At 44.4% G+C, this 23,396-nt stretch overlaps 1 protein-coding gene and 1 long non-coding RNA gene across 4 annotated transcripts in view; one reads left to right on the plus strand and one right to left on the minus strand.

Annotated features, from left to right (window-relative positions):
- KDM5B (lysine demethylase 5B) overlaps window positions 1-16,097 on the minus strand; it is a 68,678-nt gene extending 52,581 nt beyond the window's left edge. Inside the window, exon 1 of the mRNA XM_032466666.1 lies at window positions 15,812-16,097. Within this exon, the coding sequence (XP_032322557.1) occupies window positions 15,812-16,000 (189 nt within the window). The 5' untranslated portion in view covers window positions 16,001-16,097. The remainder of the gene's footprint in view (window positions 1-15,811) is intronic.
- A 310-nt stretch (window positions 16,098-16,407) lies between these two features.
- Window positions 16,408-21,987, plus strand: LOC116659289. Of its 3 annotated transcripts, none has more exons than XR_004314602.1 (4): window positions 16,515-16,635; window positions 19,494-19,666; window positions 20,169-21,364; window positions 21,668-21,987. It is a non-coding gene; the product is annotated as an uncharacterized LOC116659289 (long non-coding RNA). The 3 variants fall into 3 exon arrangements; XR_004314601.1 differs by having other exon boundaries at window positions 20,169-21,032; window positions 21,242-21,987; XR_004314600.1 differs by lacking the exon at window positions 21,668-21,987 and having other exon boundaries at window positions 16,408-16,544; window positions 20,169-20,393.
- Window positions 21,988-23,396: the final 1,409 nt, after the last annotated feature.

The raw sequence follows: 23,396 nt of genomic DNA on the forward strand, positions 1-23,396 counted from the left end.
CGTCAGAGAATATACTGTCAGATTTCCATGCTTAAAGAGCTTTTAAAATTTTTTCATTTATTCATTCATTCATCTATTTATTTTGGGGGGGGTGGTAATTAGGTTTACTCATTGTAATGGAGGTACTGGGAATGCTAAGCCTACACTTTACCACTGAGCTACACCTCCCCTCAAAGAGCTTCTTATAAGATCGTTTTAGGTATATTAATTCAGGGGTAGAGGCAGTTAACAATGGATCTGTTGAGAGGAGCTGCTGGAATGGCAATGGAATTCAACTTCTATAACATTAAAAAACAACACTGTAGTGGGCAAGCCTACATATGGTTAAATAATATCAGTATTTTATACTAATCAAGCCATTTCTTGTATGTCCACTGTGCAAAATTTCCTGACTGCACATTCTGTTATGGAGACAAAGGCTAAGCAATAGGATAGGTTTAAAATACTTTTTTTCCTAATACAAAAGTAACACTTATTACTTAAATTTCAGGAAAAATATATAAAGAAAAAATCAGCCATAATCTCAGAGAAAAACCTGCTACATTTTGGTACACATCCTTCACTATTTTTCTAAAATGCTTCATAATTTCAAACCAAAAGAAAATTATATAGCCTTTTACTTATTACTATACTGTGAATATCTAATATTTCATTGTATTGATACTTTAAATTTTTCCTATTATTGGACATTAGGTTTTTTCCTTTACATTCCAATGTTATTCATTACAAACAAAACATCCATACCTTCTAGGAAGCCTGGTTCAGCTTCATTCAAGGGTCATATTTTACATACAGCAGTTACAGGAAAAAGAAATCAACATGACCAAGAGCCTGAGACTGTATTTTAAGAATGATTGGGGGCAGGGGGTGATGGTGTGTCCTGGCTCTATAGCCAAATGTAAAAATGATTATTAAGGAAGAATTTTAAATGAAAACTATCTTCACAGAACAGTACTACAATGTTCAACAAGGGTTAGTGAACAAGTAAAAATTCTAATTAGGAAAATTAATTCTAAATGTCTCTATAAAGCTTAAGATTAAAAAGTATAAAATCAAAACAGCTCTGACTACTAAAAATTTGCCAATGAAGAAAACTTGGTGACAAGAATTTGGTAACACCAAGACATGGAGGCAGTCTAAATGTCCACTGACGGTTGACTGGATAAAGAAGTTCACATTCATACAACGGAATACTACTCAGCCATAAAAAAGAATAAAATAATGCCATTTGCAGCAACATGGATGTACCTGGAGACTGTCAGTCTAAGTGAAGTAAGCCAGAAAGAGAAAGAAAAATACCATATACTATCACTCACATGTGGAATCTAAAAAACAAAACAAAGTAACAACAACAACAACAAAAAAGGACACTATGAACTCATCTACAAAACAGAAACAGACTTGCAGACATAGCAAACAATCTTATGGTTACCAGGGGAAATAGAGTGGGAAGAGACAAATTTGGGAGTTTGAGATTTGCAAATGTTAGCAACTATATATAAAAACAGACTTAAAAAAAATTTCTGTATAGCACAGGGAACTGTATTTAATATCTTACAATAACCTTTAATGAAAAAGAATATGAAAACAAATATACGTGTGTATATGCATGACTGGGACATTACGTTGTACACCAAGAATTGATACACTGTAACTGACTATACTTCAATATAAACAAACAATTTGGAAACAAAGGGAACAATATTTTAGTAAAAACACATCATGTTCCTTATTTAGGTATGGGCAATTGTTATCAAGTGAGGTTCATACTATAGCACAAGGTTTACTTAGTTAAGGTGATACAAAAACTCTCACAGCTTTAGTGTTTAAATCTCTCCACAGCCAACAGGTAAGACTGCAAGAATAGATGTCCCCTTTAAAAAAAAGAAAAGAAAAGAAAAAAAGCAATTGCCCATACACCCAGTCAGCCCTCCTCAAAACTGTCAAGGTCATCAAAAACAAGAAATCTGAGAAACTGCCACAGCTAAGAGCCTGAAGCGACAGGACAATCAAATGTAATGTGGTGCCCAGATGAGATCCTGGAACAGAATAGGGACATTAGGTAAAAGCCAAGTTCATCTATGTAAGTTCTGGACTTGTGTTAAAGTCCTACCACCAAAAAGATCCTGAAAATACCAATGCAGTCAATTGCAAACATATACGGACTTCCAATAGCTGTATTAAGATAATAAATACCAAGGGATAAGAACTTTTGTTAAAATTATAATTCCTATAGGTAGGGCCTGGTAGAAGCCAATTGTTGGTTTTACACAACTTTTTGTTTAAAAGAATCTTTTAATTTCTGAATATTAAATATTCAGGAAGGCAAAGCACTATTTCTATGAACCATCTACTGGTAAATGAAAATATACCAGAAAAAAGAGACATGCCAAGGTATTTACTTAAGCATTAGTCCCAGTAAGTTCCTTTTTCACCACTTTTAATAAAACTTTGACATTATCTGTATTTACAGGGCTTCTAAATGATTTAAATATATTATTGTTAAAGCCATATGAAAATGTAAAATGGTCCTAGCATTGATACTGCTCCACAAACCTCAAAGAAACAGTTCCCTTCTAGGCCCTGCCACAGGAACAAGCTAAGTACCACCTGGTTTGTACACAGTAAGAGTAAGGGAATAACTGGATCAAATGCAGGCCTTCCTACTCCTCCAAAATGTCCTGAACAGATATCAGACAAAGTTCCCTGGAGGGATTCATGCAGACTTTTGGCATATCCCAGAAGTTGTATCAGGTCTATAATGAAAGTATCCTCTTCAAATTCACCAATGAGGAATCTTAAGAAAGTTAAGCCCCTAGAACAAATCATCTTCCACTTAAATGGGCTGACAATATGATGGTCAATCATAAACAGTTAACAGGAAAGCATATTTATTTCAGGTCATTCATAGACATCATACGGTCACTGAATAGTCCAGGAAAAATTTCTCCCTCTATAGCAACTGTAAGTGGTGCAAATACTACTTCAATAAGCCTGCACTAAGCCATATTATGATCAAGTAGCTATACTGCCAGTTTTTCTCCCAGGAAATTATTTAAGAAGTAGTTTTGACTGTTTGCTTTCATATCTAGGATCCTAGTGAGAAAATGACAATTTCTGGCAGAAAACTGAGACTGCAAAAGTGAAGAGATGCTTACACACTTCAGAAAGGTTCCAAAAATGATTTTTCAGGGAAAGAGGTTTTAAGAATGAGGTTGGACTCTGTCCCCTCAACCTTCACACAGCAACACCCAAACCTACCTGGGCACCAAGGGCAGAGAAAGTTAAACATCCCACACCCTAAGTTTAAGGCCTCATTAGATCTGTAAACACATGCTCTACCTTTAGTACTTCACAAACTGGTCCCTCCTGGAGGTTCAAAATCAAGGTCAGGAAAGGGACAGTAAGTAGTGACACTAAAAATCACCCTGAGCCTCAGAGAAGATACAAAAGAAGATTAAGAAATCTTTTGTTTTGCTTGATGTTCCATCTGAAGACATATCTGCAATTGTACTAAAAAAAAAAAAAGTGTAAATAGTAAGCCATATATTCTACTAAACACAAATATTTAACAGCTATTCAGTCCTGCTGCAATTAAGACATATTAACTATGAGTCTAACAATAAAAGTAGAAATAATTTTAGAACATGTATGATCCCTAATGGCCATATGTGAAGTAAAAGACTGAAGCTTGAACCTGAACTGGAATTGCTAGCAAGCTGCTCTGTTTATCCCTAATCATCTAATCATCTGATACTGACACAACCTGCTTGTCTGTTCAATAAATATACTATAATCCTGACCCATGCTTCAAGGCTAGATCTCCTGTTTGAAAGAGAAAAGGATATACGAATACATAAGTAAGCTCAATTTAGGATGGTAAATAGGTCTTAAGTCCAAATATCTTAAAATAAATCTACCTTCTATCTCAGCGTTGTTGTAGAGACAGCACTGTCTTACTTCTTTAACATTTACTGCCACATTTAATAATCAATTTGAATTAAAAGATAACCCACTTTAACCTAAAATATGACGAAGTTCCAGCCTGAAAACTGGTTCTGATTTGAATGGCTGCCTGGTATCAGTGGGTCACACACTATAAAACTCTTCTATTATCTACTTTTCCAGATTTTAAATAGAGGATTTTTACAGCTGTGTCTAGAGTTGAGACCTAAGAACACCATCACCAAGAAGTCACCTAAGTCTGAAATATAGACTCTCAACAAAGCTGCTTTTTTCTTTCTTTGGCTTCCCAGCACATTTCCTGCAGCCTCCAGCTAGACGCCCTTCATTCCTTAAACGCTGGTGTTTCTGGGGGTTGTCATGTCATTCTGTACTATTTTCCCCCTACCCCAAAGCCTTCCTCGACACCCCAGGCAGCCCCTTCCCCATACTCCACCCACCTCCACGTCCCCCCAACCCTAACATCTTCAACCATTCTATATACAATTTCCATTACTTGCACACCTCATACTACGTAATCTGGTTGCAGATCTTTCTCATCAGTAAACTATAAGTTCCCTTAAGTTAAAGCTGTTAACTGTAGAACCTTAACACAATTCCTGGCACTTACTGACATATCAATAAATGTACTGAACTGAACCCATAACCAATCTCAAGGACCCAACTCATTTCTTCATTCACCAGAGCTAACAAAAAGGATTCCCCGGGGGGGAGGGTATAGCTTAGTGGCAGAGCACACGCTTAGCATGCACGAGGTCATGGGTTCAATCCCCAGTACCTCTGTCAAATTAAAAATTAAATAAATAACCCTCATTCCCCACCCCCAAGAAAAAAGGATTTCCTAGTTTCCTGCAGTAGAACTGAGAATTTATATTAATTCAAAGTCAATAGGTAAGAAAATTCCTTATATTAACAGCTGCCTAACCTCATCAAGGAAATACCAAACCGGTAGTTCTCAAACCTAGCAGAGTTTTCAAAGAAGCATGATGAGGAGCTTCTTACTTACATACTCTTCTAATTAACTGAAGCTGAGTGGTCACTGAAATTGAAGAGCCAGGGGTTTCCACACAAATGAGCCAACCAACAGTAGATGAAAAGACTAAGCCCATACATACTGATAAACTAAAAAAATTTTATTTAAAATTTTGCAAATTTTATAGACAACTATAATAGACAAAATGAAATGGTACTGTAAAAAGTTTGGTATCATATATACGCAGCTTTCAATTTTTGACTTCCCTATACTATATTAGGATAGCCAAAAGAAAGCAAAGTAAGATCATACTCTCCTTCCCAAAAAGGCGCAGCTAATTTCTAGGATCTTTCTGAAAGAAGCCACAGGCCACCATGTATTAGAAGGAACACTGAACTTAGAAGCAAAAGTTTGGAATTCCCCAATCTGTCCTTTAAAACCTGTGCACCTTAGACAAGTCACTTAACTTCTCTCAGCACAGCTTATCTATAAAATTGTCCTACCTTAGCAGCAAGAACTAAGTTAACAAAAATGTTTTTTTGCTAAACTTATCAGAAAAAAAGGCAGCCTACCAGAATAGAAAGTGTAAGCAAAAAGAAAAAGATTGAGGGTGTGGAGAAAAGGGAACCCTCCTACACTGTTGGTGGGAGTGTAAATTGGTGCAGCCACTATGGAAAATAGAACGGAGGTTCCTTAAAAAAACTAAAAATAGAGCTACCATGATTCAGTAATCCCACTGCTAGGCATATATCTGGAAAAGACGAAAACTCTAATTCAAAAAGATACACGCACCCCAATGTTCACAGTAGCACCACATACAACACAGCCAAGACATGGAAGCAACCTAAGTGTCCACTGACATATGACTGGATAAAGATGTGGTGTATATATTTATACATATATACAGTGGAATACTACTCAGCCGTAAAAAGTATGAAATGCCATCTGCAGCAACATGGATGGACCTAGAGATTATCGTACTAAATGAAGTAAATCAGACAGAGAAAGACAAATATTATATGATACCACTAAGCCATGCAGAAGCTAAAAAATTAGACAAATGAATTTATATACAAAACAGAAAGACTCACAGACACAGAAAACAAACTTAGGGTTACCAAGGGGAAAGGGGGAAGTACAGGATTAACAGATACAAACTACATAAATAAAATAGGTAAGCAACAAGGATTTATTGTATTAACATGAGAAACAAAATCCAATATCTTGTAATAACCTATAATGGAAAAGCAGCTGGAAAAAAATATGTATATACATAACTGAATCACTTTGCTGTGTACCTGAAACTAACACAATATTGTAAATCAACTATACTTCAATTAAAAAAAGTAAGATTCATAACTTTCCACCAACCATCTCATGTAACCCTGTTGCATGTGGATATGTAAGAGGCAGCATAAAGAGTGGCCAAGAGCACTAACTCTGTACTGTGTCAGCTTAAGCCAGGCTCTACCACTTCGTGGTCAGGTGACCTTGAGCACATTCAGGCCTTATCATATAAAGGAGAGCCAGAATTATCCTCATTTCATAAGGCAGGCTAATGGAATAAAACTCTGAAAACAAGTCATGACCTCCAAGGCTGGAAGCTCAAGGATAACATGTAAGTAATGGAACATACATCAAAAGCCAAATGTTTGGATTCCAGCTCCACAATCCTTCCACAAAATCTCTATTCTGTGCAAGTTCTCACTTCCTAGCTAGTTAATACCAACCTCCAAAATCAAATTATCTTAGATCTTAAATCAAATTTTAAACCTTGTTGCCCTCAAAAAATCTTGATGAGCAATTAACTATCACATAACTCAAAGATCTATTTTATACATTAAAGATGGGAAAAGCTGCAAGGCTAGCAGTGGGGGGAAAAAAAACGTGGTTATAGAGAGGAACCCAGAGGAGGTTGCCATCAAGTACAATTTTTAAAAAACCCAAATCCACACCCTACACAAATCCTTGAGGCCAGCCTTTCACTTGAAAATTTGGTGGCTATTCTCAATTTGTCCAAAATGCGTCCTAATATTGGATAACAGCCTCTCTGGGAGAAGAAAAAGCTTGGAATACCTGGAGTTTCACAAAATGGAGGTCATACTCCCAAAATTTGCTTCATAGACCTCACTCATTTCCATGCCCTCAACCCCCATCTCTCAAATAAAAAGATACCAAAGTACTAATCCTAAAAGATCCTCACTCTCCCATCCAAGTTAAAGCCTGGCGAAGATGAGCCATTCCCATCTGGTTTAAATGTCACCAAATGACGAGTTGGTACAACCGCACAGAAAATTGGGAGGATTTTGCCTTAAAGACCTTGTAATTATGCGGTTTTGATAGGGATTTGTTCTTTGTCTCTGGAGTTAGAGGGGTGGAGCAGATGTTCAGGTATCTGTATGCCTCATAGGAGCACATGCTGAATAAAAGTCCCACTAAGTGCTGAAAATACAGGTTTAAACTGAGTTCTCTAACACTACAAATTATTCAAGTTGTGAGGTGGCAAGAATTAACACAGGAATACAGAAAAATCTGCCTAGGGCCACATGAGAAACATAGCTGTAAAGAGAAGGCTCAGCCTAGCTACAAGCTCACAACTAAAAAACTCAGCATTCTTAAAGATTTTAGAACTTGATATATACCATTATTAGACAGTGTTTTAACACATCTAGAAAGCAGAAGTGAGTGAACTGCTTGACTGAAGAAAAAAACAAAAAAGCCACACCAGGAGAAATACAACATATATGGGTCCACCTAAGAAACAAAGTCCCGTAACAGAAGATACATAGTTGAACAAAAAAATTGGAGGATTCAGAGGGGAAGGATATAGCTCAAGTGGTAGAGTGCATGCTTAGCATGTATGGGGTTCTGGGTTCAATCCCTGGTACCTCCTCTAAGAACAAATAAGTAAATAAACCTGATTACCTCCTCCCACCAAAAAAAATAAAATAAAAAAGGAGAATTCAGATTTGTATGATTATATAGGCGTTCTAATCAGCTTTGTTTTTAAAAAGTTTGCCTACTTGTTATTAAAAGAACAAAAACAGGCTCTGCCCTGAGCATCAAAGGTAAAGCTTTTCTTGCCACCTGTGGTACTTTTCTCCCCACTTTACAAGTAATTTAAAGGTTCAATCTACTAACCCTCTTGTCAGGCAGGACTGGGATAGTTAAACTGTTAGATAAAACATAATGCACTCCATCTGCAGGGCTTCCACAGCATCACAGCCATCCCTAGGGGAAATTAAAGTAATCTTAAACACTTTTTAACAAATAAAGCTCGGTGAATACAAACTTTTGCCCATATACACACGCTATGCATAACACACATGTACTACACATTTTCTGAAATAGCTTGCAACAGCTCTACCTGAAAGTTTTATTTCAATTAATTTTTTTAAAAACCCAAGTACAGAAAAGCTTTATCTAAATCAATGGAAGAATTACATTCTGTATATTCTAGTTATGACACTAGGCTTTTGGCTTTTCAAGTTTCACTTTTAAAAATTCTTTTGCTATAGGGAAAACGAGGGTTATGTATTTGGCCCTAACCTCTGTCTCTAAATCTGTCCCCAGACCCTTCTTAGCTGTGAGCAAATAAAGCTTTTGGGATTTAAGCTCCTTGCAATCCATCAATTAATTAATCTGGACAGCAGCCCTAGGTCAGTGTCAGATCTCCTTATAGCAGATGAGAAGGCATACACTGGAAAAAGAAATGACTTTGTCCAAGGTCATGATGGATTCAAGTTAGATTCAAGATTCTACCCACTTATTTCTAAAAATCTAGAAATACTGACTCCTTTTACATAATAGGAAAAAAAATCCACACACACTTTCCTTGTTAAAGCTTATTTTTATCCCTGCAAAATACTTCTTAAATTTTACATTTATTGTTATCAATATGAAAATGAGAAAGCAGAAAGAGAAGCCATTGTGAGACAGCTTCAACAAGAACTGGCTCACACCCTAAAGAAGCAGTCCATGTTGGAGGCTTCACTGGAGGTCATATCAAGTTATTATACTAATTTAGAAGATGAGGCACAGGATTTAAAGAAACTATGTCAAATCACAAGTCAATTGCAAGAAGCACAGGATCGACACACAGAGACCATGAGATGTGCTGAGAAGGCACAGGATCACATGCAAAAGCTTGAAAAGCTTGAAACTGAAAATTCCAAGTTAAAAGTTACAATCAAAAAGCAAGCAGGCAAAATTGAACAGCTTCAGAAAAACCTGTTAAGTACAAGTTTGAGGATGAAAAGGAACAATTAAAGAAATTAACTGAGTTAAAGCAATCTCTGGAATATAGTCTGGATAAAGAAATAAAGAAAAATGATGAATTAGAAAAAGAGATTACTAGATATAAGGAACTCTTAAAAATGACAAGAAGGAAGTTAAATGAATATGAAACTGGAGAGATTAGTTTCCATGGAAATTTAAAAACCAATCAAATTGAAATAGATATTCATACTAATATGCTCAAACATAAGATTGATGATCTTACAACAAAACTGGAAACTACATCTTTAAAATGTCTACATCTGGATGCAAAAAATCAAATTCTTCAACAGGAGTTATTATCTCTGAAAGTAAAGCAAAAGAAATGTGAAAACTAGAGAATAAAGAGAAATTGGAACAAGAAGTAGTAAACCTTAAAGTCATATAGAAATGAATATGGCAGAACAGTCAAGTAGAGCAGTATCAACGGGAGAGTGAAGAACGAGCAAGACAGGATATAGCAGAAAAATTAGAAGATGTCAACCTATGTTTACAGACACAAGCCGCATCTCAAGAAAACTTAGAGCAGTTAAGAGAGAATAATAATTCTTCAAAAAGAAGTCAAATGGAACTCAGAATTAAAGATCTGGAATCTGAACTCTCCAAAATGAAAAGTTTTCAAGAAGATTCTAATAAAAACACAATTGGAAAAATACAAGCAACTCTACCAAAAAGAACAAAAAGTAAGAAAGTCATTGGCAAATTGCAAATGATGTGACCGACAAGGGACTAATTTCCAAAATATACAAACAGCTCATACATACACCTTAATATCAAAAAAACAAGAAACCCAATCCAAAAATGGGCAGAAGACCTTAACAAGCAATTCTCCAGTGAAGACATACAAATGGCCAATAGGCAGATGAAAAAAAAGCTCAGAATGCATTGCTAACTGTCAGAGAAACGCAAATCAAAACTACAGTGAAATATCACCTCACACCAGCCATCATTAAAAGTCTACAAACAATAAATGCTGGAGAGGGTGTGGAGAAAAGGGAACCCTCTTACACTGTTGGTGGGAGTGTAGATTGGTGCAGCCACTATGGAGGACAGTATGCAGGTTCCTTAAAAAACTAAAAATAGACTTACCATGTGATCCAGCAATCCCACTCTTGGGCATATACTTAGAGAAAAATATAATTCAAAAAGACACATGCACATCAATGTTCAAAGCAGCACTATTCACAAAAGCCAAGACACGGAAACAACCCAATGTCCATCAACTGATGACTGGATAAAGATACAGTATAAATATACAATGGAATACTACTCAGCCATACCAAAGAATAAAATAATGCCATTTGCAGCAACATGGATGGACCTAGAGATCCATCCATATTGCCTTCTGCTCTTACACCTAGAAAAACAGGTAAAGAGACTATATTCTCTATGGTTTTGGGTATACTTAAATAATTTTCATAATAAAAAAATTCCATGTACACCCTGCAAATGAAGGCTCTTGCAGAACAAGTAACTAGTCCTTAGTCTAGAAAGCAAGCTTAACTGATTAAAAAACAAACTCCCCAGACGAACAGACTGGATGACTCTAGGCCATGTCTAAAGGTGTATGGCAATGATGCTTCAAGAGGAATGGTCCAGAATTAAAGATCTGATGTTTAAAAAAAAAAAGTCTCAGTCAAATTCCACATCTTTGTTCCAAAAATCTTACAATTATGGAACAAAAATGTCTTACTGCCCTAGAGGCAGCTTCTTCTCATTAGTCTTCATAAACTTGGGAACTGAAAAACCAAAATCACCACAGAACTCATCTAATAGTTAATGACAGAAAAGGGAGCATTTTTGGAAGAATTTTTTGAGGTGTACAAAGGTAGTCTCTCATTCTTCTCTTTAATCCCATGCTAGGATACACCAGTTAATAAAATACTTAGGAAATCCTTGTGAAGCTGCATACAATTTTCGTGTATAAAACAAATTTCTCACAACTCAGAGTTTAAAATACAGATACCAGTTTCTCAAACTTAATCTAAAGTAAATGAGAATGACCCAGTGACATGGCTTTCCCAGAGTATCACTCCACGGACCCACTCATTTCAAAGGGGCTCATCAGTGTGCCTCTGGTGATTCCTTCTCAAAGGACTCAAACTTAGAAATTTCAAAAAGGAAAGTATAGCCACCTCTTCAGTTCTCAACATTAATCCCACCTAATTTAATTTTTTCTTGAGTCTGCAATGATTTTCTGCACTTAAAAACAGGTATACTAGCATAATCTCCAGAGCATATCTAACTCTCTTGGAAAGGAAACATCAAACCACCAGCTCAATGCAAGGATTGTACAACGAGGAAAGCAAGGTCTTTCTAGGTTACTGGTTTTAAAATCCATAGATGGGCTTTGCAAGGAGGTACCCAAGTAGGCATCCTGTAACCTAAATCCAAGACCCTAATTAATTAGCACTTTCATATTGGGGCATGAGCTCTCCCTTTATCCTTTTCTATAACCAAACTTTAGTGTGGTCCAATTAAAACAATGAGAGGTTGCAAAAGCCTACAAGAAGATCCCATTTACAGCACATAAACCGCCCCCTCCCCTTTTTAATCAAACAGTTTGCAATAATGTTTTTATCTTTCTAAAAGAAAATTCTCTCACTGGCAGATTTCTATCTGCCTATATTATGTAAATAAGTAAGCAAGTTTCCTATTGGCTCTATCAATCAGAAATAAAGAAAATTAAGCACCTTAGAGACAAAGAAGGAAATTGAGGGTTAATTTTCTCTAGTTTTTGTTATCAGTGTCTCAGTAATGAACTCAACCCCAAGTCTTAATTCAAAACATTAACACTTTTCAAAGGCAATTCTCTATTCATTTTGCTCTTTAAAAAGGTTTATACTGCATGTTTAAACAAAATTTTTTTATAACCGCAGGAAGGGAAACTTTTCCAATAGGGGGTGGGGAATGTGAATCTTTAGCCCCCTCATATATTTGTAGTATCACTCACATTACATTCTAAGAAACTATTAATTTATTGATTAGTTCACTAAGAGGTACAGCTAGATGGATGTTTGTGGCTCCTCGTGTGACCAATTTACCACTGGCAAAGTCAAATTTAGCTAAACACCCATTCAAAGACTACAACAAATGAAGTTTGTTCTTAATTTCGTTTAAGGAAGACACATTCTAACTAAAACTGTAGGACTTACTCCAGCCTCCTACCAAATGAGAAAGAAAAGTTTTTCTTTTGAGCAGTAGAATCCTAAATTCATCTTAAAAAGTAGTTACAATTGGGTACAGGCTTTCTCTTGGGGATGATGATGTTCTAACACTGATTGTGGTGATGTTATGTAAAACTGTGAAAACACTAAAAACTATTGAATCTCACACTTTAAATTGATGAACTGTATGGTATACGAATCACAGCTAAATAAAGCTGTTATTTTTTTTTAAATAATTTTAAATTCTTCCTTCACTCAAGTATGTTTCTATTGATAAGCCTTTCCCTCAAATGTTAAAGATTTAAGGTGGCAAGGAATCACAACTAGAGAAAAATTTCATGACGCCAAAGAAATTGGGAAAACAACAGGATTAAGCCAAAGTCAAGAAAACCTAAAATTAGAGAGAATGATAGGTTGGAATAGAGAAAAAGAGCTTGGTATCATTAACACCTCCACCATACAAAGAAATGTGTGTTTAAGTTCCACCTTGTTCCCAAAGGTGGAACCAAAAGGCTGACTCAAAGCTGCTGACTGTATCGAAACACTTGCAAGTTTTACACTTTGGCTATACAGATGAAGGGATCAAACTAACAACCACAGGAAGTTAAAGTTGAAAAATGTATCTACTGTGCCATCTGGGGTCTGACTTAAATAAATCCCTGACTTCTGAACACCAGAGAAAAAAACTGTGTAACCTGCCCATCTATGGCCAAGTGTTACATGTTTGAGGGCAACAAAGAAGGTTATTAAAGCCATCAAATACATTCTAATCAAACTCAGGAGACTTAGAAAAGTATTTACTGAGCAGCCAACTATTTTCTGCCTAATAGTTACACCCTAAAAGTAATCATCTCCAAATACTACAAAGCGGCATGGAAAATATAATTTGTCCTTAAAAAGAAATCTAAGTACATCAAGAAAGAAATAAACATTTGCATTCTAAAGGTAACAAAACCAGAAGTCAGACCGTTAACAAAATAAAATAAAATTTTAAAGAGCAGCCCAAGAAACAAGCCTAGTAATCCTACATACTTGATGTAACTTGAAAAAAGGTTTGTTTACATTCCTCTTTAAACTTATAACTCAGGATTTGAGTACCAACTTCTTGATTTATTACATTTTGTCACATTTATCTTCCTGTATTTTCATACATTTGTGAACCCCAAGGTTTTAGCAATTTAGGACCATCACTGAGAAGAAACTATAAACTGAAGCTCCATAAGTACCATTAATTAAAAATGCAAAGATAAAGACAAAAGGAAACAGAAATGCTTTATAATTCTTCCCCTTACCTCAGAGAAATAAAATACCAATAGACCAAATCCCCACTTTAATACAGCCACTTGTATTCCAAAAACTCAGTGGCCATAAATTATCTAGAAACACAGGCATTTTACAGCTATTGCCATGGAAAATATTTCCTACCTCTTGGTTTTTTTGGGTTGCTTTATTTCAATTATATGAAACCACTTGTTCACAGTTTTCTAAAACAAAACGGTTTCTAAAACAAAGACGGTTTACATCCTCATCTCTTAAGAATCCTTTGTTCCAACAAGACGTTTCTTCAAGAGCTACAACTTATGAAAATATTTCCCTTTTCTCTAGTTGTATCAACAACGAATACTCCCCAACTCTTTCCATTTGGCACAGGAGTTTGTTAAACAAAGGAGGAAGCAAGCCTCCTCTACACAAAAGAAGTCTTCAAAACAGAGCATTGGTTTTGTTTGTGGATTATTTATTTGTGCCTCTTTAACACCTTCCTCGGACTGTAGTACGTACCACTCTCAATACAAAATGGTGGCCATCATGTCTGTCTGACATTCAGAATGGGGAAATGGAGCAAGATCACACATTTTGCAAAGCTTACCGTTAATATCCTAGCCAGGACAAGGACATGAGGAGCCAGACCTAACCAGAGTAACACTATCTTTTTGGGAAAAGAGCCCTACAAAGGGCACAGGATAAGAAAGTAGATGAAAGGTTTACCCCAGCCCTAGTACACCACAATACCAACATGGAGGACAACTCACTCCCAGGAGTGACTGCACACATTTGGGCCACCGAGAACTTACTCAAGTTACCTAGTTTCTGAACAAAATCCCATTGATGCAAACGTAGAATATTCATATTCACCGTTCCTAACGTACAGCTCAACTGCTACCTGTACATGACCTATTCTTCCAGAACTAAAACCTTGGCTCCAAACACCCGGCACAACTTCAGCAGGCCTCTTTGCGCTCTAACCGGAACGCACTTCCCTTAAGCAACAATCAACCCTGCCCACTTCTTGATAGAAATGCATCTATTTTCAAACATTTCCCCCATACTAGCTGGCCAGTTATTTTCGAACCATGTATTTCATCTCCATGTTCAAACTGGCCCAAGAAAAACTAAAGTATGCTGTCCCCGGTTCAATTTGGGGGGGAGGGGAAGGGAGCTGGGGTAAGGAAGACTTATTGCGGGGTCTCCCTCAAAACAGCTCTCCAGAGCAGAACGGTTACGCACAGAACCCCCGCAACTCAAACGTCACTACAAAGAGCAAGCCGAAGACAGACAGGGGCGGGAGGAGGGTCTCCCTCCGTGCGGGCGGGGGCGAAGTGGGGACAAGATTCTCAAACTGTAGAAAAGCAGTTGAATCTCCTTCCAACGGTCCCGGGCCGTCCAACCGCCGTTAGGCCGCCTCGGCGTCGGCCGGCCCGAGAGGGGGGCACAGCCCGGGGGTCGGGAGCGTCCGGGTCGTGGCTGGGGGTGGGGAGGGGGGGAAGGGGTGCCCGCCGGGCTTCCCCGCGGACGTTACAGCCGTTGGGGACCGTTTCAGGAACACCCACCCTCAAGCCCACCCGGGCCGGGGGCTGCGCGGGGGCCTCAGCTCCAGGTCGCGACACGGGGCGGCATCCGTCTCCGGGGTGACACCTCCCGCTGCAGGCGGCCCTCGGGACAGGGGCCCGGCCGGCCCCCAGGCTCACGCCCCCTCAGCAAGTCCGCTCGGCCCGGCCCGGGGCTCCTCCCGCCCGGCGCGGCCGCCCTGCCTCGCCTCCGGCCCCAGGGGGCCCGACGAGGGTCCGGGCCGGGGCGGGGGGCCGGGCCCGGAGGGTGGGGCGCCAGGTGAAGCCGCCCGGGCCGCCGCCGCCTCCACACAAAGGACCAGGGGCTCCGCCGCCATATTGAAAACTTTCCTCCTCGCGACAACTCGCGGGGCGCGCACCCCGCACCCGCCCGGCGCCCCGCACCCGCGCCCGCGCCCGCCCCCGAGGTTGCCTCCGCGCCCGCCTCCCTGCCCGCCTCCGCCCCGCGGGCTCCGGGCGGCCGCGACCCCGGGGCCGGTGCCGCTGCCGCCGCGTCCGGATCCGAACCCCTGCCCGGCCCGGCCGCTCCCCGCCCCCGCGCCGAGGCCCCAACGCCCTCCGGGCAACGAGCCCTGCTCGAGACTCACCGGCGGCGGCCGCACCTTGCAGATCCCGGTCTGCTCGGCTATGGGCCGGATCTTGTGGATGAAGGCAAAGGGGTCGGCGAACTCCTCCCAGCTGGGCTCAAAGACCGGGCACTCGGGCGGCGGCAGGAACTCGCCCAGCGGGCCGGGGCCGCCGAGGGCCGGCGCGGGGCGCGGGCAGGGGGCCTCCATCCTCGCGGCCGCCGCGGACGCGGCTGAGCGACGACTACTCGCCTTCTTCCTCTGCCTTCCTCCTCCTCCTCCGCCCGGTCCTCCTCAGACTCGGATCCGGCTCCTCAGACTCAGACTCCGACCCGGACCGACGCCGCCGTGCCGTACCGCGCCGCGCCAGCCACGCCGTGCGCCTCCGCCGCCACGGTGAGGAAAAGGAGTCCCGCCCCACCCCCACCCGCCCGGCGCCGAGCGCCCGCCCCCGGGTCGGGCGGGGCGGCCTCCGGGGACCGAGCTCGTCCTCGCGATCCAGCCCAGCCCGCATCCACAGACCACTGACTACGTGCCAGAGTCCCTTCCCTCCCTCAGAAAGTTACCAGTCTGGGGGAAAGGCCGGGCCCACGAGTGCACCCTCTGTCCGGTCCAGTCCCGTCCCGCGCCGTGGGAGGCGCCTGGGGGAAGTGCCCGAACACTGGGTCAGACCCCGGAGGGGCGCGGAGTCTCGGGCGTGGAGGAGACTTCTCCAGGTAGAGGCAGCAGCTGGAACGTGAGAGCAGCCTTGTAGGTGAGAAAACAGCAGTTAGGAGGAGGATAATACACTCTGAGCACGCCTCTCCTCGGCCCTGAGCCACGTGCTTTCATGATTAATCTTTAAGGTGCGCAACAACCCTGCGAGGCAGCTGCTTGTTTCCATTTTACAAATAAGGACAGCGAGGCACAAGTTGATCAAGCAATTTGTCCAAGTTATATGGCTAAGAAGTGATGGAGACTCCACTTATTGGAAGGTGGGGCGTTGCAGGGAAAAGAGGACGACGAGTCTGGATACAAGGAGGAGACCTGAACCGGTCCAGAGGAGAAATGCTGGGGCCTAAATTAAGGCAGCCTCCTCCTTAGGAGGACGGGGTGCAGATGTAGGACACGAAGGTGACAATCTGGGCGGCACGATTCAAGTGTGCCTGCCAGAGTGGTGCGGGCCGTTGGCATCGCTGCGGGACGAGAGGGCAGTCTGGGGAGGCGGGGTGGGGCCGTCATGTGTTCCCTTCTGGGCGTGATGAGTATTAGGTGTCTGGTACAGGTGGAGATACCTAGCAGGCTGAAGGGACAATCCGAAGGGGAGCGGTCAGAACTGGAGATGTTAAACCTGGGGATGATTAGCAGGAGCGACAGCTGTTGTTTACCTGATGCTTACTGTGTGTGAGGCATTGCTGCAAATGGTCCTTAGCTCCTTAAATACGCGCTACCAGCCCGCGGGGCAGGTACCGGAATCCCATTTTGCAGAGCAGTGAAAGGACTTTTGACACACTTTCTTCTTGTTGGGGGGTATGTCCTGCGCCCGAAAAGGGGAGAGAGGGAGCTTAAAAAGGAGGACTCCAACAGTAAAAAGACCTCTCTTATCCAGAAAGCAGCCAAACCCATGGAAGGACTGTTTGCTGGGGCCTCCCTGGTAGATAGGTGTCAACAGAGTACTAGCCCTGCTTTCAGATTCATCTGGAGAAAAAAAAAATTATCTTATTCTTCAGGATTCTTCGACTAAAAGGCGGGAAGGGAAGAAGCCTCCTCTTCAGTAAACTCTTAAGGATGCCCAGAAGTACTTGGCCCTCAAAAGAGTTGAGAGGTCCTTGTAGAAGGTAGTCCTTTTCTTTGCCGCCTAGGGCTTCGGAACCTAGTTAAGCCGCTGCGGTGGAGACTTTAGCCGAGGAGCTGCTGGCATCCTACTGGAGAAAAAGTCATCAGTGTAAGATAAATATGAGATGTAACAAGTTATAACGTGTTAATGGTAGAATCTAGGTCGTGGGTATAGAGGAATCTGCTGCAAAAAATTCTTTTAACTTTGCTGAATATTCGAAATTTCTTCATAATAAAAGGCCGGGGAGAAAATTCCTCGTTGTCGCTGTTTGCCGTAGGCGGTCTGGGCTGTCCAGGGTCGCGCTAGAGTTGATTTCCTGTCATGTGCTCTTTCCTGGGAGTGCCGTTAAGACTATCTCACACTTAACACTATCATCCTCCAAGCCAGGTAGATATAACTTAGAGGAAAACCGCAGACATGATCGGGTTATGACCGAGATGCAGGGGGGCGAGCCCTCGGAAAACTCCGGTCCCCAGCTGAGCACCAGCTCGCCCGCAGCTCCCGCCCCAGGCCTCCCCGCTCCGCGCCCCCCACTTCCGGTAGCGACCCCAGCCACGGAATTCCGCGGCTCCCAGACCGGGCAGCGGCTGCCCGCTCTTCGTTGACGCGCCGTGACACTGAGGAGCGCCGGCTCCCGGGCGGCTAGGGGCCCGGCCCGGGAGGATCAGGGAGGGGCCCCGGTAGGGGCCACTCCGCCCGCGGGGACGCGGAGGCACTCCCGGCCCTTTATGATGCGTGTTTACATGTGCGGAGGGATCCCTCCAGCTGACAGCCGCGTCGCGCCGGCTCTTCTTTTTTTAAAGAGCCCGGCCGCGGGCGCTGATTGGCCGGCAGGCCGCGGGCGCTGATTGGCCAGCCGGTGCGACGCTCGGGGGCGGGGCGCGCGCTGCATTGTCTGCTCCACAGCCGCGGGGCGCCTCAGAACCCGGGATGTGCTTGGAGCTGGAGGTGCGGGGCTCCGGGCAGCGGGCAGCGGAGCTAGGGCGGGCCGGGGTCGCGGCCGGGGCCGGGGCAGGCGGGTTGCAGCCCCGGCAGCCGGAGCGGAACCGACCCCCGTCCGGTGCCACGTCTCCAGGAACCCCTCCTTACCCGGGACGACACCCCGCCCCGCCCGGCTCCGTCGCCAGCCGCAGCATTTGTGTGGCCCCAGAGCCTCGCACAAGTCCGTGGGATTTCTATGCTCCTCCGCCAAGCCTGTCCAACCCCACCCCGGCCGCTGCCCCCGGTCTGCAGCCTGCGCCCCGGACCTGCCGCCCAAAGATGGGGCGCCCCTGCGTTCCTTCCGGGCGCCGCGCTGCAGACTTCGCAAACCAGGGAGCGACCCGGCCCCGCGCATTGTCCCCGGGACTGGACTGGGGGACCCGGGAGGCCGGCTCCCCAGCGGCCGCGGACAGGGCGGCCCGCACGGCACGTAGCGCACGTGGAGGGCGGCTCCCTGCCCTGCGCCCGCCGCGGCCTCCGGCCGCTTTCCGGGACGCACGGGGTGGGTGTTGTGCCTCCCCTCCATCCGGCCGACCCCGCGTCTCTGCGCCGGCCTCGCGCGTCCTGCCTACCTACACCACTCGTCACCTCCCAGCCCTGTTGGACCTCCTCTCTCCTCTCCATTCCCCCAGGTTTCCCAAAGACCTCTTAACAGTCCACCTCAGCTCCTCCCTGCAGCTCATTGCTGTTATCTCGCTACCGCTTTGGGGGCCCTGGAATGGTTGGTGTCAGATGTACCCTGTGGAAACGCACAGACCCTGAAATTGCAGGATGAGCTGCCTCCTTGGTGGCACCCCTCTTTTACTTTATTTTATTTACTTTGTGCACTCCCGAGACGTCTCTATTACTGCACCTTTAACTCGGTATTTGTCTTTTCACATTGTCCCTGCCCTCTTCCCTGAGCAGGCCTCTCCACCGGATTGTAAGACGCTGGAGGGAAGGAGGCAGAGTCTCCAGCTCGGGGACTAGGTAGAAGCTTCACGCATTTGTTGGACAGGAAATTGCCTTTGGTGTCTGTGGCTCCGTCTGGCCGAGGATGGAGTTTTGGACCAGGCAAAGAGAAGAATCTGGCTGCCCAGGTGAATCAGGAAGAAATCTCACAACAGACCGGTCTGCCGGGGGTGGGGGGACACGGGGCGGGGGGAGTCCCCTTTGTGAGATGAGCCCCTGTCATTCCCCATACGTTTGCCCTGCTCGGTTCCCTGGAACCAGCAACTCCTCCAGCTCTGCTGGATGATCTCTGGTGGGACTTTTGTGCTCCCTGTTCTGCCCTACTCCCAGCTCCGGGGCTGCCCTGCGGATCAGTTCACACCGTGACCGAGGTCTTCTCTCAGGACTTCTGTCCCTGGGAAGCTGGGTCTGGGTCCTGGGGAGACATTTGGTAACTGAATACCTCTCCTTGCTGCCCATCTCACCCTCTCCAGTCCTGGGACCCCTTCTCTGCTGACTCAGCCCAAAGGGACCCAGGGTTCAGGACTTGGGTTTACCTGGGTGTGTGGGGCCCCTCCTCAGGGAGCCTCCTTTCCAGCACAGCCAGCCCTGCCCATATACAAACACTTTGGGTGTTTTCCTCCCATTCAGGTTGGGCCACTTTGGAGGCTCTGGACTCTGCTGAGGGATGCCGAGAGGCAGAGAAGAGAACTCAGGTGCCCTGTTCACCCTGCAGCAGCCACCGTCACCCCTAAGGTCTCTGCAGTAAGGAGCCCCTCTCTGCAGCTCTAGGGCCTCGGATGGTTGGAATGTTTGGAATTCTCTGTGTCAATGGTGCAAGTCTTCCAAGAGGAATAAAACGTCTATGTAATTATATCAGAATTTCACAGAGCACTCCCAGATCCACCATGGTCAGCAAGTCCTGTTGAGTGTACAGCACAGGGTCTGACAAGAACCCTAATGCCAGCTCCCTTCTTCTCTCCCCTGGCAGGCGGGGATGATGTGTGAGCACCTGGAAATACTGCATTGTGGGAAAAAGATGGGGCCAGAGGCTGGGAGACATTCAGTCTGTTGGTTGTATCAACGCTGTGAAGTAGATGAGTAATATTGTCACCACTTTTCAGTTGGAGAAGCTGAGACTCAGAAAAGTTTATCAACAAAAGTTACACAGATAATAAATCTTAGTGCTTTTGACCTTCCCTGAACAGCAAGCTTTAGAAAAGGGAAGCTTTTCTAAAGCTGAGGGAAGAGGACATGGGAGCCCCATCCCAAATCTGCCCACCAGCTGGCCCTTCTCTCCCTGCTGAGCCACACTGCTCTCACACTTTGGGGAGAGTATAGTACTTTTGCTCACATACTAACACTATCACAAAACAATACTTGCCCTTATACAGTGATGCACTACATGCTGCTGAGACCCATGAAGTTGGTTTTGTAACCCATTGTGGATTGTGACCCTCAACTGGAAAAGTGCTGCTTGGAGCGTTCCTGGTGTTTGGCAGCTTTCAACAAGAGGTAGATCAAGTAGTGAGTTCTGTCAGATCCACCTAACCCTGAATCTCAGCCACTGCTCCTTCCCCTCCATGTTTTCTCTAAGTCCTCCAGAGCACTGTCCATGCCATATACAAATCAACCGTATTTCTTATCTCTTCAGTTTTTTTTTTCCACTGTTTATTATTCACTTGTCTGAAATCTAGTCATTTCCCTCCTACCCCTGTCCACAGCCATCCAACTCCAGGGATTGCTTTTGCCCCGTCTTTTCAGCACCTTGTCACACATGAGTGCCCAACGTAAGACCAGGACCTAGCAGAGTCTTCAAGTCTCCAAAGAGCTGACTTGGAGCACAGGTCAAGACCCAAATGCCTACAGGGACAGGAAAAAATGAGAGAAGCCAGTCAGATGGACCCACAGGGAGGGCACACGTTCAGTTCCTGGGGCCATTGCTGTATGCCAGGGTGACAGCAAGTTGCCATTTTTCAAGAGAAGCCAAAAGTCTAAGTTTTTATACAAGCCCTCTGAATTTTTAAATGTTCAATTGAATTTTTGAAAAACAGTGGGTGGGCCAACCAAACGTGCTGGTGGTCAGACAGTTCTGGGTGGGGCCGCCTCCCTTGCGAAGCTAGTGGGATGATGAGTTTGCTGACTTGCAGAAAGAACACTGGTTACCCAAGAAGCTCTAGCTGAAGCACCCACAGCAAGTGCTGGAGGGATGGAGGTGAGCACCTGCCCGTCTTCCCCCACCCCCAAGGGTCGAGTTCGGGCTTCTGGAAGAACTCTCTCGTCAGCGAAGTTTGGAGCCCACATCCAGGACATGCCGTGGCAGGAGCACAGTGTCACAGGTGGCTTACCCCAAATGCACCATTGATGAGGAACCTGAGGTGTCATGGTTTTTTTAATATTTATTTTCATTTTAAATCAACTATACTTAAATTAAAAAAATAAGTTTTCCCCTTTTCCTCTATTGCTTGCCACTAAAGCCCTCAGAGAAGTGGGAATCAGATGCCAAGACAGGGATGAGTTCTCAAAGTGCTGTGCATCTGTGTAAGAACCTAAAAGTAGCAGGGAGGAATAGCTCAAGTGGTAGAGCACGGTGCTACCCACGGTGCTACCTGGGTTCAATCCCCAGTACCTCTTCTCAGAATAATAAATAAATCTAATTACCGTCCCCCCACCAAAAAAAAAAAAAAAAGAACCAAAAAGTAAAAATTTGGGTGGGGGTTTATGAATAGGGGGAGATGGACCTCTCAACTATGAGGGAAAAGAAGGCAGGGCGGGTTTCCATGGTTGAAAAACACTCGTCACTCCTGATAGCGAAAGTGCTAATGCCCACCAAGTACTCCAGTGCTCGCTGTGTGCTGGGCATGTTTGTGCGGGTGAGCTCTTAATCCTCAGGACGCTGGATGTCATGCACCTTCATCCTCATTTTCTAGATGAGGAACTGGGGTTCAGAGACTGAGTCATCTGGCCAAGGTCTGGTGGCCAGTAAGTTTAGCAGAACCAGATTCTGGCCCAAGTCTGAGTCCAGAACCTGAGCTCTGGATCATCACCCACGTGGTGCCTTCTCTGTGTGCTGCCCAGTCCTCCTGGCACTGCTGTGCCCTGGCGTCTGGCATCGTGTTTGTTGAAGAAATAGTGACCACTCACCATATCACATAATCCTGATAACTAGTGAGTCAGGACACACTTGCCAAGCTGTTCTCTGGGCAGGAGCTGTGCAAGGTGCTATGGCATCAAGTGAAACAGAGGCCTTGCCTTCAGGGGCAACTTTGGCCATGGTGACCTGAGGCTGGAGAAGGAACATCTGAGCTCCGACGTGAGTGATGGAAGGAGGCGGCTTGTGGAAAGTCTACAGAGGAGAATTCTAAGAAAAGGAGAGCACATGCAAAGACCTGAGATAAGGAACAGCTTGGTTTGTCCGAGGGATGCTCTCTCCCAGAAAAAGCAGGGCAGGGTTGGGGGGTGGGGGGCAGGAGATGAAGTCAAAGAGGCAAGCAGATGACCGGGTCAGGCGGGATCCCGTGGGCCGTGGTCTGGGGTTTGGGAAGGGGTATATTTGATCCACCATGTTAGAGACCTCTCTGCCGTGTGGAGGACAAGGGTGGAGGTGAGGGACCAATTAGGTGGTTGCAGTGCTTCAGGCAGAAGGTGATGGTGGCGTGGACTCGGGATGAAGCAGCAGGGATGGTGAGGAAGGCTCCTATTCCCCATACATTTTGGAGGAAAAGGTCACAGGACTTAATCGATTGAACGGGGAGTGTTAAGAGGATGGTGGTGCTTTTTACTGAGGTGGAGAAAACTTGGGGAGGTAGCAAGATTCTGTAGTTCTCTTTTGACTCTTTTAAGATTAAGATACCTCTTATTCACCCAAGTGGAGGTGTT

The sequence above is a fragment of the Camelus ferus genome, chromosome 23 (assembly GCF_009834535.1).
Source record: "Camelus ferus isolate YT-003-E chromosome 23, BCGSAC_Cfer_1.0, whole genome shotgun sequence".
In the NCBI taxonomy this organism is placed as follows: Eukaryota; Metazoa; Chordata; class Mammalia; order Artiodactyla; family Camelidae; genus Camelus; species Camelus ferus.